Source organism: Herpailurus yagouaroundi, unplaced genomic scaffold, assembly GCF_014898765.1.
Source record: "Herpailurus yagouaroundi ecotype Mexico unplaced genomic scaffold, PumYag 188, whole genome shotgun sequence".
NCBI lineage: Eukaryota > Metazoa > Chordata > Mammalia > Carnivora > Felidae > Herpailurus > Herpailurus yagouaroundi.
In genome coordinates, this window is record NW_024412419.1 from 30,052,081 (window position 1) to 30,064,765 (window position 12,685).

At 42.9% G+C, this 12,685-nt stretch overlaps 1 protein-coding gene across 6 annotated transcripts in view; it reads left to right on the top strand.

Annotated features, from left to right (window-relative positions):
- CRIM1 (cysteine rich transmembrane BMP regulator 1) overlaps positions 1–12,685 on the top strand; it is a 194,203-nt gene that overhangs the window by 39,475 nt on the left and 142,043 nt on the right. For all 6 annotated transcript variants that reach the window (XM_040496503.1, XM_040496499.1, XM_040496502.1 and 3 more), the window contains exon 2: positions 1,133–1,306. In XM_040496503.1, the coding sequence (XP_040352437.1) occupies positions 1,133–1,306 (174 nt within the window). The remainder of the gene's footprint in view (positions 1–1,132; positions 1,307–12,685) is intronic.

Genomic DNA, 12,685 nt, shown 5'->3' on the forward strand with positions numbered 1-12,685 from the left:
CTCTTTATGTTGTAAATGATGCCTTTCTAAAGACTCATTGACAGGAAGATTATTTCAGTGAGGGAGAACTGCCTTTTGCCTAACTTATGCAGTGAGTTAATGATGTCACCAGAAGTAAAATTTAGCTGTAAAAAAATTATAGCTATTTGTTTACACTGTCTTCTAGGAAAACACTTTCTGAAGATGGCTTTATACCTGCCGTAGTTTGCAACATATTTAAGATATCTTAAATTCAAACACTTTTAAAAATTCACTCCAGATATGGTTATCAGAAACATGTTTACTCTTTAACAGTTAGTACCCAGTCAAGGCATGATAAAGCATCTATTAAAGATAATGTTGGGGGGGGGGGGACTGATAAAATGTTCCAGAGATTCGTAGAGTCTGGTTTCCTAGAAGAGGTGTTTGAACTATGAAGAGTAGCATTAAAGATTGAGTCAGCCTGTGATTCTGTCATGCTTGTTTTATTTGTCTGCTGAATCCCATGAAAGTAGGTCCGAGATCTCCTTTGTTTCTTATACTTGACTCCATTCCATGACCAGGATACTGATTTGATCTTAGCCTAGCCTTTCACTAAACTGTGGCCCTGGTTTTGGTTTTGGGCATTGGTGGACATGAGCATCCGAACTGAAATGCGTTGGAGAAATATCCACCATGGTATCTGTTCTCAATTCTTTTGGTGATCTTCGTTTTTATGTTTATTAGTTGTCTTGATGTGTTAAGTTGCAGAGCTGTTTTAAACTAGCTATAGGCTAGTCTCTACCAGATAGAGTAAAAAAAAAAATGTGTGTAGATTTATTCATTTTGTAGGTTGACAAATGTGACTCCTGTGATTTTGTTGAAAGTAGGAAAATCCAGGAATCTTTGTTTAAAATAACACATAAGAGAGGTGGCAGTTTTTGATCCCAAAACACTGGCTATTTAATGTCTACACGTGTGGCTGTATTTCCTTTTTCTCGCTTACTAGGATATTGGGTTTCATTCGTTTGTCAAATTGCAGCCAAATCGCTTTTCATAAATTGAGGTGTCAATATCAGGTGTTAATCTTGACATCTTTGCACATTTTTGCTCTCAAACAGGCCTTTGAATGAAGCTGCAAGCAAATATTATGTGGCTGTTCGTTGTTTTACAGATGAGAACTGGGACGATGACCAACTGCTTGGTTTTGAACCCTGCAACGAAAACCTCGTGTCTGGCTGCAATATAATCAATGGGAAATGCGAATGTGACACCATTCGAACCTGCAACAATCCCTTTGAGTTTCCGAGGAAGGATATGTGCCTTTCAGCTTTGAAGAGGATTGAAGGTAAGTACTGATTTTTTACAACTGTGAGGCCTAGCACCGTGTGACTCTGAGTGGTGGTGGTGTTTGAGCTTGAAGAGGCAGAGACACACTTGCAGAGGTTGGTAGCTTTTAGAACCGCAAACAGAATGCAGAAAGTTGACTGGGTGCTGATGTGATGATGTGTGTGTTGTGTGCACACGTGCATTTGTGTTCCTGGATGCCGTGGAACGGGGTCATGCTGTCGTCGCATGAGCAGGGCGGTCCGTGCCAGCTTGCCTGGGTCACCTCTGCATAATGGATGATTTCACGAGTGGTGTGCTTGAGATCGGCATCTGTCGTCACCAGGTCCATTCCGCTTGATTTACCATAGCGTGGTGTTCCATGAGGAGGGTGCTAATTAGAAACGCAGCTCATCTGGCAAGAATGTGTATCTCTTTAGCAGAGACGGGAGGATTGCACGGTGATGGTTGAATGCTTACGTTGAACATCCGTGTGGATGGGTCGTTGGGTGCTTCACCTGTGAAATGAAGTCAGAAATTACACTAAAATAACAAGAAAATTAGGGGTGCCTGGATGGCTCAGTTGGTTGAGCGTCAGACTGCGGCTCAGGTCGTGATCTCAAGGCTACTGAGTTGGAGCCCTGTGTCTGGCTCTGTGCTGACAGCTCAGAGCCTGGAACCTGCATCAGAATCTGTGTCTCCCCCTCTCTTTCTGCCCCTCCTCCACTTGTGCGCGTGCTCTCTCTCTCTCTCGCTTGCTCTCTCTTTCTCTCTCAAAAATAAATAAACATTAAAAACATTAAAAAACAAACAAGAAAACTATACTAATACAGTCCATAACTTTTGCACATTGCTGCATAAAACCTAGACGAAGGGTTGGAGAGTTGGAAGTATGATTCCTAACTACAGTAGTCATGGGTGGCATGCCCAGAGAGTTTGGTGCCATGGCTTGCAACCAGGATTAACAAAGGGTAAAGCCTGGGCTTGGGTCTCAGCCCTGCCCCAGACCAGCATGGAACTTTCTTCTAGCTCCAGGTTCCTCTAGAGGGGGGAAAAAAGAGCTGAATGAGAAAAAGAAAGAAAAGAGCTGAATGAACATGATGTCATTCTAAGATGGAGAGATTGGTAATGTGGTTTGGAATACCAAGGATTTGTGAGGTCTCATGAGGGCAGTACAGCAGGACTGACGTTTTTGAATTGTATTAAGTTTCCAACTCCTATTAAACGATAATAGAGGATAAGAAATTTACAATAGCCTCTAAAATAGCAGAAGTACAAATTTCTCTTTGTAATTACCAATACTGCTGAATCATTAGAAGAGATTATAGTAGGAAACAATAGAAATAAAATTTTAGAACTGCAGAGAGTCTTAGGTAGATACCATTTAGTCTGGCCCTTAAATTTGAGAATTGGAGAACTGAGCTCCACGCAGTTGGTCAGTAAGAAGCCTAGGAGTAACCATGTCACGTGTTCTCATCTACGTCATCAATTAGACAGCATGTTCCCTAACTCGTTTTCATTGTCTTGTGGCTCTACCCTCACCCCTGTCCCTACCTCACTGCCTTCCAGGAAAAAAAGTATTTCGCCTAGCTTAGTGTATGTAAACTTTCAGGGAGATAGATGTAGTTAGTGGTCAAATATCTAGTTAGACATACTTAAAATCACATTATATTAAGTAATACAGCAATTTAGATTATTTTTGCCACTCTTCATTTCACAAAGCTGGGTTTTTTGTTTTTTGTTTGTTTTGTTTTTTTTCCTCAAATGTTTTAAATGCATCACTGTCGCTGTCATTGTCCTCTTTCGGGCTACTTTCCAAGTCCTATAACACCCTATTCTTCAGCACACTCTCTTCCCTACTGTGTAAATTGTTTGAGATGTAGCAGATTTTGAATTTAAGTTAGCACAAGAAGTTGTGTTCAAAACTCTGTGTCTTTTGACATAACACTGGGACAGTTGCATTGTTAATTAGGTGTATGTTTATGATCTTTACGGTGTGGAGATTAATGGCATTGATTTTTAAAGTGATTCTAAATAGGCTGTTTACAAGATCTAGCACTTTCCAATTTTGAGAGCATTCCCTCAGGAATAATTACTGTAGCTGATTAAATTTCTTTACCTTTTGTTGTTGTTGTCGTTAACAGATTCTGTCAGATGGCCTCTATATAATCCAAAAGTAGAATTGGTTGAGGTCATTTAAGGTTAATGTATCTTCTACTTTTGTGTTTTTCAAAATAAAGCACCTGCAATATTCAAGATCTTATAAGAAGTCAGTATTAGGGGATTTCCCTTTTCTGAGAAACAAGTTTGAAGGAAAAAGCTCAACCTATATTCAAGTTTATATTGCATATGAAAGAATTAGTGATGGAATACTGCTGTATCCAATTAAGTTGTTAATAGCAATGGAGACTTGGAATACTTCTAGCAGTTTAGGGCCAGAGAAGTGTGGCCCGGAGTTGCAGGGAAGGGTGTAGAGGAGGTAGAGGCGGAACGATTTAGAACATGCATGGTGATGGATTCTAGGAAGGAGAACAATGTGGACAAAAGAATGCAACCTAGAAATGAGGCCGCATGCCTCATGTAAGGCATGTGGGACGCTGGTCTAAGAGAACGAGGTTTTATATTGACAGGTTATAGGAAATAAAGATGGGGAGGCGGCCTGGGACCGGCAGCTTCAAACAAGGAGCTTAAGCCTGGTAATAGGAACTATCAGAAACCACTGCAGTTTTATGAGCAGAGCCTGGCAAAGTCAGTGATGTGCAGACTGGGGTGGTGGGGTTAGCAGGGGAGATACTGCAGTCCGGGGGCTCGCCGGAGAACTGGTTCAGTTACTGAGACGCAGGGCCAAGAGAGACTGGACTGGGGGCTAGTGGGGAAACAGCAAGGAAGAGGTGGGTACGCACCGTTTTGCTGAAAGAACCTACGGTATCTGCTGACAGGGGAAGAATGAAAATGCACGAAGATGATTCTAGGCTTCCCAACCTGCAATGCCACAAGAATGATAGTACAGGTTATGGAGGTGGGGAGACTTCTGAGATGTTTGTGACGACGTGGAACTGGAGAATGGGGCGTTTGTTTTAGGGAGACGTAGAGTCCAGAGGGGCTTTAAATCTATGACAGATACGACAGCACATTTAATGACAATGATCTAGTAAGAAGTGAGAAAGCAGTTAATGTAAGAAAACGTGTGATTTGCAGGAACAAAGTGAGGAGAGAGGAGCATGATTGTTTCGTTTTCTCAGAGACGGTACAGACAGCAAGGTCGTCCTCTGACTCTGAGGGGAAAAAGAGGTGTGAAATACTGAGGAGGGGGAGAGGGAGAATGTAAATTTATCTCAGAGAGGGGCAGGTGCATTAGCCAGGGAAGCGGATTAGGGTCCCCACTAGTGCCCACAGCTTACTTGAGGCTAGCGGTTATAAATTTGCAGGGCAGCCCGCCAACAGTCGTGTGCCCCCTCCAGCCGCGGTGCAGGTGCAGTGGGGGTGGAGGGAGCTGGGTTTGACCAGGGGTGGGAGTTTCCCGGTACATTTGATAGGAAGAGAGGGGCCCAGAGCCGGAGGGTCACGCAGGAGAGTGTTGCTGTGATAGACGGGCCCCCTGTGTTGGGAAGGACAGAGCGGCAAATGGGGAAGACACAACTCTGTGCAGCAGGCGCGCAGTCTCATCGCGTGTGCTTCATGCCCACGAGGTTTCATTTTTTAAAGGGGAAAAGGAAGAGTTATCGAAAGTGGCAGCGAGAACACAGGGGACACCGGCCCCACCCTCAGGTTTGTGGAGTGTGGGAGATGAAGCCATCTCTACTTGAGAGGACGTCAAGGGACAGAGTAGCCAGGGAGTACCAGGTTTCAGTTAAGACACAAAGGTGAGGGGACAATGATGGCAGAGGGGACTCTGGTGATGACAGACCCATGAGTTCTAGAAGGCATGGTAGAAGGATTTGGGAGGGAGGGTTGTGCAGGGCGTGGATGAATTTTGCAGAGCCCAGTGAAGATAAGAATCCAGTTACGATGGGTGACCTGGTAGTTTAGACTTGGTTCTTAGTGTTCTCTTGTGGGAAGATGAATAGTTAGTTCTGGTTAAAGCCTTCTTTTTAGGCCCATTCTTCTGGGCACTTTGTAGAGCTTACATGTGCAGTGTTGGGGGTGGGGAAGAAAGAATAGTATTCTGGCCAGAACGTAATGAGAAAACACGGGTCTCCCATTTCCATGCTTTGGGAGTAAATTCTGAGCATGAGTTCCAAACATAATGACATCAACACTTTAAAAAATGCATGGATGTCCTTGCAGGGCATTTCAGTATCATATTTATAGGTTTATGAAGAATACTGGCAATTTCTGGGTATTAAAAAGTTACTGGGGTGCCTGGGTGGCGCAGTCGGTTAAGCGTCCGACTTCAGCCAGGTCACGATCTCGCGGTCTGTGAGTTCGAGCCCTGCGTCGGGCTCTGGGCTGATGGCTCAGAGCCTGGAGCCTGTTTCCGATTCTGTGTCTCCCTCTCTCTCTGCCCCTCCCCCATTCATGCTCTGTCTCTCTCTGTCCCAAAAATAAATAAACGTTGAAAAAAAAAATTTTTTTTTTTAAAAAAAGTTACTATGTTTTGCTTAATTCATTTAAAGGGGAAAGAGGGGCACCTGGGTGGCTCAGTTGGTTAAGCATCCGGCTTCAGCTCAGGTCATGCTCTTACAGTTAGTGAGTTCGAGCCCCACATGGGGCTGTCAGCACAGAGCCACTCCAGATCCTCTGTCCCCCCCTCTGCCCGTCCCCATCTCATGCTCGCTCACGCTCTCTCTCTCTCTCTGTCTCTCTCTCTCTCAGAAATTAGTAAACAATATAAAACTTTTTTTAATTTAAAAAAAATTTGAAGGGAAGGAGTTGGTCCTGGATTTTACCAAATGTTTCCTTTCCTAAAATATATGAACAAGTCACCATAAAATCAGTTTGTCACGAATTTAGAGGCAACAGGATACAACCATCCATGGCTCTGTGCAGAATGGTTTGCCAGAATCCTGTGTGTTTCTTCAAGGAGAAGGAAGTCTAATAAATGGAATGACCTGCAGGTCATATCACCTTGATAATAAAGCATAATAATTCTATGCTTCACTGTCTGTTCATCCTTGGTTTGGTCTGCGCTGTACTGAGCTTCACAAAAGTTCAATTGTTGTACCATCAGAGGAGGGGACAAAACTAGTGAGAGCAGTAGTCTCTGCAGTTGCTGCAAGGGTTTTCTGGAGGGGCCGCTCTGAGCTTAATAATTACAGTCAGAGTGGATACCAAAGATTTCCATGATACAGTGAAGAAGGTGGGCCTTTAAGTTTGTATCTGTCTCCACGTTGGGGTCAGTGGCTTTTATTTTTAATTAATATAATTTAGGGTGGTCATGAAATCAAAAAGTAATCAGAAGTATGAAAACAAGTTCAGAGAAGGATGTAAACCACCCTGGAAAACATTCAAATATTCATTCATCCAGCAAATATTTGAGTGCCGACTATGTACTGGGCACAGTTCTAGTGGCCAGGGGTACAGCTGTCATGGAGCTTACGTTCAGAGGGGAGAGATGACGTGAACACGCAAAAATGAACGGAGAATGTCGTACAATGTGAGAGGAGCTATGAAAAGCAATAATTAGGATGATATGAGAATCACTAGGATTACTGAGAAAATTGCTTTCAGATATGGGGGTCAGGGAAGTTTCCCATGAAGGGAGAGCATTCGCAGTGAAATCTGAATATAAGAGAGCATCAAATTTAGGATGGTCTGACAGGAGAGCCTTCCGTTCAGAAGGAACTGCGAGTGTGAAAGTTCTGAGCCAGCTTGGCGTGTTGAAAGAATAACAAGAAACAGCAAGGTCAGTGAGACTGGAATGTTATGGGGGAGGGGCAGAGGCCACATCACATGATGTAAGTGATGGTCAGGTGAGTGGCTTTTGTGATGAGGACATAGGGAAGCTATGTTAGAGGGTCGTGAACTGGATGTAACTAACTTAACTTGATTTGTGTGGCTTAAAAAATGAATCTGGTGGAGACGTGTAGGAGGTGGCAAGATAGAAGAGTGGAAACAGTCTCACAGGTAGGGGGCATTCTTTTAGTAATTCAGGGAAGAAGTAATGGTGGCTCAGACTTGAGAGCTGGAGATAAAGGGATGGGTGGATTTGAGATATAATTTCGAACTAGATTTGTTGATGGGTTACACCTAGGGCATGAGGGAAAGAGGAATCAAGAAAGTACTCTTAGATTTGGGGTTTTAAGCAGGGTGTGGTGCTCTTTACTAGGAGCAGGAGATTTAAGGAAGACTCCAGAGTTTTGTTTTGGACAAAACCCAAAGCTCTACCCAAGTAGAGCTATTTGTCACTTAAGAAATTTTTTATGTAATTAACTCATTAAGTAGCTCCATGCTAAGTATACGGAGGACTGCAAAGATCTACATCCCTGAGAAGTCAGCCCTTTTCACACGGAGGTATAACCTTGTTGGGAGATTCTAGAGAAAACTAAAATCAACCCAGTCCATGCGGATTTATCATCAGCCAGAGACTAGTTGAAGTGATATCTGTGTGGGATGCATTAAGTGGGTTCTTAAATATACTTTTTGGGTATCGTTGTATCACACATCATGTGGATTACTGGAATAGTATAGATTATGTGAAATTTATTCCTATTTGGAGCCACATAATGAACATTTTACAAAAGGGAGAAGACACTTGGGTTTTAAGAAATTTCTCCTTTAGTGTGGCTAAAAGCACTTGGATGCAATGTTAAACGGTTTATAATTTGGGTGTGTATTTACTATTTTCTTCTACAAGTTATTTTAGAGAAAAGAGAGTAAAAAATTGGCATGTGATACTTGACGTCGTTGTATTGAGTAAACAAATAAGAACTGTTCGATAGTCATAAAATGGATGAATCAAGGAGGGCTGTGTGGAGTAATTGGTGACTGATTCCAACTCAGAGAAATGTGTTGGGTGGCTCAGCAGAAGGGAAGGGAGAATAAAAGAGCAGCCTTGGAGATGGAAAGGGGAGGACGGGCAGAAGGGTCCAGATGGGAGGAATTAGAGTGGTCAAGGCAGTGGGCTTTAGTGGCTGGTTGACTTTGGAGCATGAGGAAATGGAAGACTGCCCGATGGGGAGGCCGGAGTGATTGCCAGGATAGATGTTTCAGGGGTGTCATGGCCAGAATATGATGCTTACGGGGCATGCGGGTTGGTCTGTTGAGTGGTGATATCCACTAGAATGGATTACAGGCAGAGCAGCTGTAGGGGAGGTTGGATGCAGTGGATATTGAGTTTGTTTTATTGTGTTTGAGGTGTCTTTGGAGATCAAGGGGAAGATAGGACTTAGGAGCCTAGAACTCAGAAGCCTGGAGATAAGGATTGTGTCATCGTCCCCTGTAGAGTGCAGTGCTGTTAATGACTTGAGTATGGAAGTGATGTGAGGATCGGAGGCTGATGTGACAATAATGTGTGTGTTGGAGGACGAAAGTGGCTGGCCATGTTTGCACACCAAGAGGGAGATGAAAGGGCCTCTGTAGCGATAGTGGTGCGGGAAGTGTAACACCAGCACAGGGAGAGGGAGCCCGTGGACCGTTGCTGGCAGCTAACCTCAAACACAACTGTTGGTGTCCATGATAGTGGGAGGTTAAAAGGGAATATATCATTTTAACTATTAACAATTGGTGGATTGACTGATTTGTACTCCCTTGTTCAAAAAAGGCTTTAAAAGTGTTTGGCAGGGGCGCCTGGGTGGCGCAGTCGGTTAAGCGTCCGACTTCAGCCAGGTCACGATCTCGCGGTCTGTGAGTTCGAGCCCCGCGTCGGGCTCTGGGCTGATGGCTCAGAGCCTGGAGCCTGTTTCCGATTCTGTGTCTCCCTCTCTCTCTGCCCCTCCCCCGTTCATGCTCTGTCTCTCTCTGTCCCAAAAATAAATAAAAACGTTGAGAAAAAAAAATGTTTAAAAAATAAAAAGTGTTTGGGAGTGCAGAAGCTGGTCAGATGCGTCCTTGAGATTAGAGCCATCAAGGGTAGGACCCTAGGATGAGTAGACAATTGGATGGGAAAATAAAGAAGCAGCACTGTGGATAGTCATGGGCTCTTTCAGTCTGGAAGAACACTCTCCTCATTGTCTACAAGTACCTTCTGCATCTGCTGTTTTCATTTTAGAGCTGCTCTCTTTCTTCATTCATGTATTAACTCAAAGTATCTTAAGCACATGCTGTATCACTACACCTCAGATTCCCAGCTTGACTTTGTTTTGCATCTGATGGGCCATTTTCTAAATGACCCTGAAGGTGCAGATGCTTAAATTAAATCACGTTTTAGATACCCTATAGGAGCTTGCTTTTGATTTATTTTTTTATTTTTTTCTTTTAAAAATGTCTTCAATGACATTTTTAAGCATTTACCTGTTTTGTAAACTTACATTGCATGAAATACATATGCTTGGGCAGAAATTAAAGATAAGTAAGAAGATGAGAGGATTTGTATATATAGTTAGATACCTGTAGTTTTTTTTTCTTCTTATGTATTTATTTTTTAAGTTTATTTATTTTGAAAGAGAGAGTGCATGTGTGCACGAGTACATGTGCAAGCTGGAGAGAGGCAGAGAGAGAGAGGGAGAGAGAGAATCCCAAGCAGTCTCCACGCTGTCCACACGGAGCCTAACATAGGGCTTGATCTCACAGATAGTGAGATCATGACCTGAGCCACAATCAAGAGTCAGATGCTTAACCCCCTGTGAACCACCCAGGCGCCCCTGAAGCTAAACTAATTTTGACATAGAGACAAATGACTTCTGTTTTATGGACTTTTTCCTTTCAGGTTTTAAAAACCTAGATAACAGTTGCTTCAGCGTCTTAATTTTTATAAATTATTCTGTGCTCCAGATTTACTGTTTCAATCCTTCCTAAGGAAATGTTAATATTATGTGAGCTTATTATTCCATTTTTAGTGTTTTACATTGCACTTTTTTTTTTCACACAAGTGTAAGTGCTACATTTACACTTATTTTAAGAAATAAGTGCTTATCTTTTTCTCAGTCTGTAGCCTCTAGTACAGCCGGTGCTATGTGAGGCCTCATCAGATAGTCTACCTTGTGATGCCATCTGTAATATTTGTTAATTAGTATTTAGAAGGAAATTGGATACTGTCTACTTTTATTCATAAAACTTTATTCTCAGACTTTTTGTGGCTAGAGTGGGGATGATGCTCCCCCCAAAACCCTCAAGGAAACGTGATCAAACGGAGATGGGCACGTCATTTAACACTTGTTCCATCTTTGAGGTAGTGCAACCAAATTCCCTCTTGACCCCCTGGCCGCCGGAGCCATGCTGGATGGAGACACGTTAGCTGCAGCAGGGCATGTGCTGCCATCCCATAATAAAAATGTAAGGACGACAGAGGCACCCAGCTCTGCCCTGACCCATGTTCCCACAAGGGCTGGAGGTCCACGGCAAGGCATGGGCGTCCCGTGCGCAGGAATCTCCTGAGCCTTAGACCTGAGAGAGCTTAATGGACACACTGTGATTTTGACTTGCAGGGGCTGGACTAGGGCTGGGAAGAACTTCCCAGTGAGCCCCCAGGAGGAGCCGTGCTGCCACCCTCTGAGTAGCAGAGTCCCAGAGGGTTTGTGTGAATCTGCCTCCCTGTGAGGGAGGCATATCTGAGAGAACGTCATTGTGCTTACTGCCGATTTCTACTACTTTGATTGCTTTTAAACACAGAGCATGTGTTTAAATACAAAGCATATGTTATAAAGCCTGACTTCAAATACGGATACACAGTAATGGCTTTATTATATAATTACGAAAATTAAAACTTTTCTCCAAAGTAAATATTAAAAGAAATTAAAACCCAACTGAGGCATTTCCTAGTGTGCACATAGGATCACGTGACGAGGAACTAAACGAATCCCAAGACTTGGATGCTGAGGAAATTGCATTTTGTTTTTAAAAATTTTTTAACTTTATTTATTTTGAGAAAGAATGAGAGAGAAAGCACATGCGTGAGCTCCAGCAGGGGGGTTTTGGGGGGGGGCAGAGAGAGAGGAAGAGAGAACCCCAAGCAGGCTCTGCACTGTCAGCACAGAGCCTGATGTGGGGCTCAGTCTTATGACCCATGAGATCATGACCTGAGCCAAAAACCACGAGCCAGGCACTTACCCGACTGAGCCACCTAGGCACGACTGGGGAAGTTGTTTTTAATAAAAATTATTGTTTCTCTAACTTTACCTGTATATTAGAAATATATTTTAGACCTTAGGTGTATGTATTTCTTTAAAAAATGATATCAGTCTGGGCATCTGGGTGGCTCAGTCAGTTAAGCGTCCGACTTTGGCTCAGGTCATGATCTCGCGGTTTGTGAGTTCAAGCCCCATGTTGGGCTCTGTGCTGGCAGCTGGAGCCTGGAGCCTGCTTCGGATTCTGTGCCTCCCTCTCTCTCTGCCCCTCCCCTGCTCACACTCTTCTCTCTCTCTCTCTCTCTCTCTCTCTCCCTCTCTCTCTCTCTGAAAAATAAATAAAAATATAAATAAATTATATTAATCTGCATGGTATTAAATGTCATTATCCCCAAATCTTTTCTACTATAGTATTGACTATAGTAAAAATGATCCAGTAAAATCATTAATTCACAGGCTCAGCAGTACTGAAAGTCAAATTTTATGTTCCCCCCAAATATAACTGCTGTACACTGTGAGATTGTGATCTAGCAGAGTTAAATTTATGAAGTCCTTATAATTTGTCAGTACTGTAAGTATTTGGTTGAAAGAAGGATAGACATGGGGTTAGTTATAGAACATTTTCGGGAAAAAACCTTTGGGAAGTACTTGGCCTTTCAAATCTGTTATATAATCCTCACTAATAGAATATATGAGCTTAACTACTTTAAAAAAAAAAAAAAAAGGATTCTCTCAGACTCTGGTTCGTCCTTCTGTGGAAGCCGAGCCCGCTGCATGGCAGGAACGGTGTCTCCCCTACTTCACAACTTCCACCAATTCATAATTTTCAAGTTAGTCACGCACTTCATTAAAGTTACTCATTGCAGATTGTTTTTCTTAGGGTAGTTCTATCTGAAACCAGTGTTATGCTTGTGAATGGATTGCTTTAGCTCCTATAAATAGTTTAAAAAATTATTTTCGAGGAATTCAGTTACCAGTGCTTATCACATATGGAAACACTAACCCTTCCCTTGTCCACGTAGAAAAAGCCATTTAACCTTCCCCTCCAGGTGGACGAGGGTCCTCATTACCACGATTTTGATTTTACCCTTAGCTGTCCAAGTGCCGTTAAAGATGCGTCTTTCTTTTTTTTTTTTTTTTTTTTTTTTTTTTTTTATGTTTATTTTTTTTTTGGACAGGGAGAGAAAGAGGATGAACAGGGGAAGGGCAGAGAGAGAGAGGGAGACACAGAATCGGAA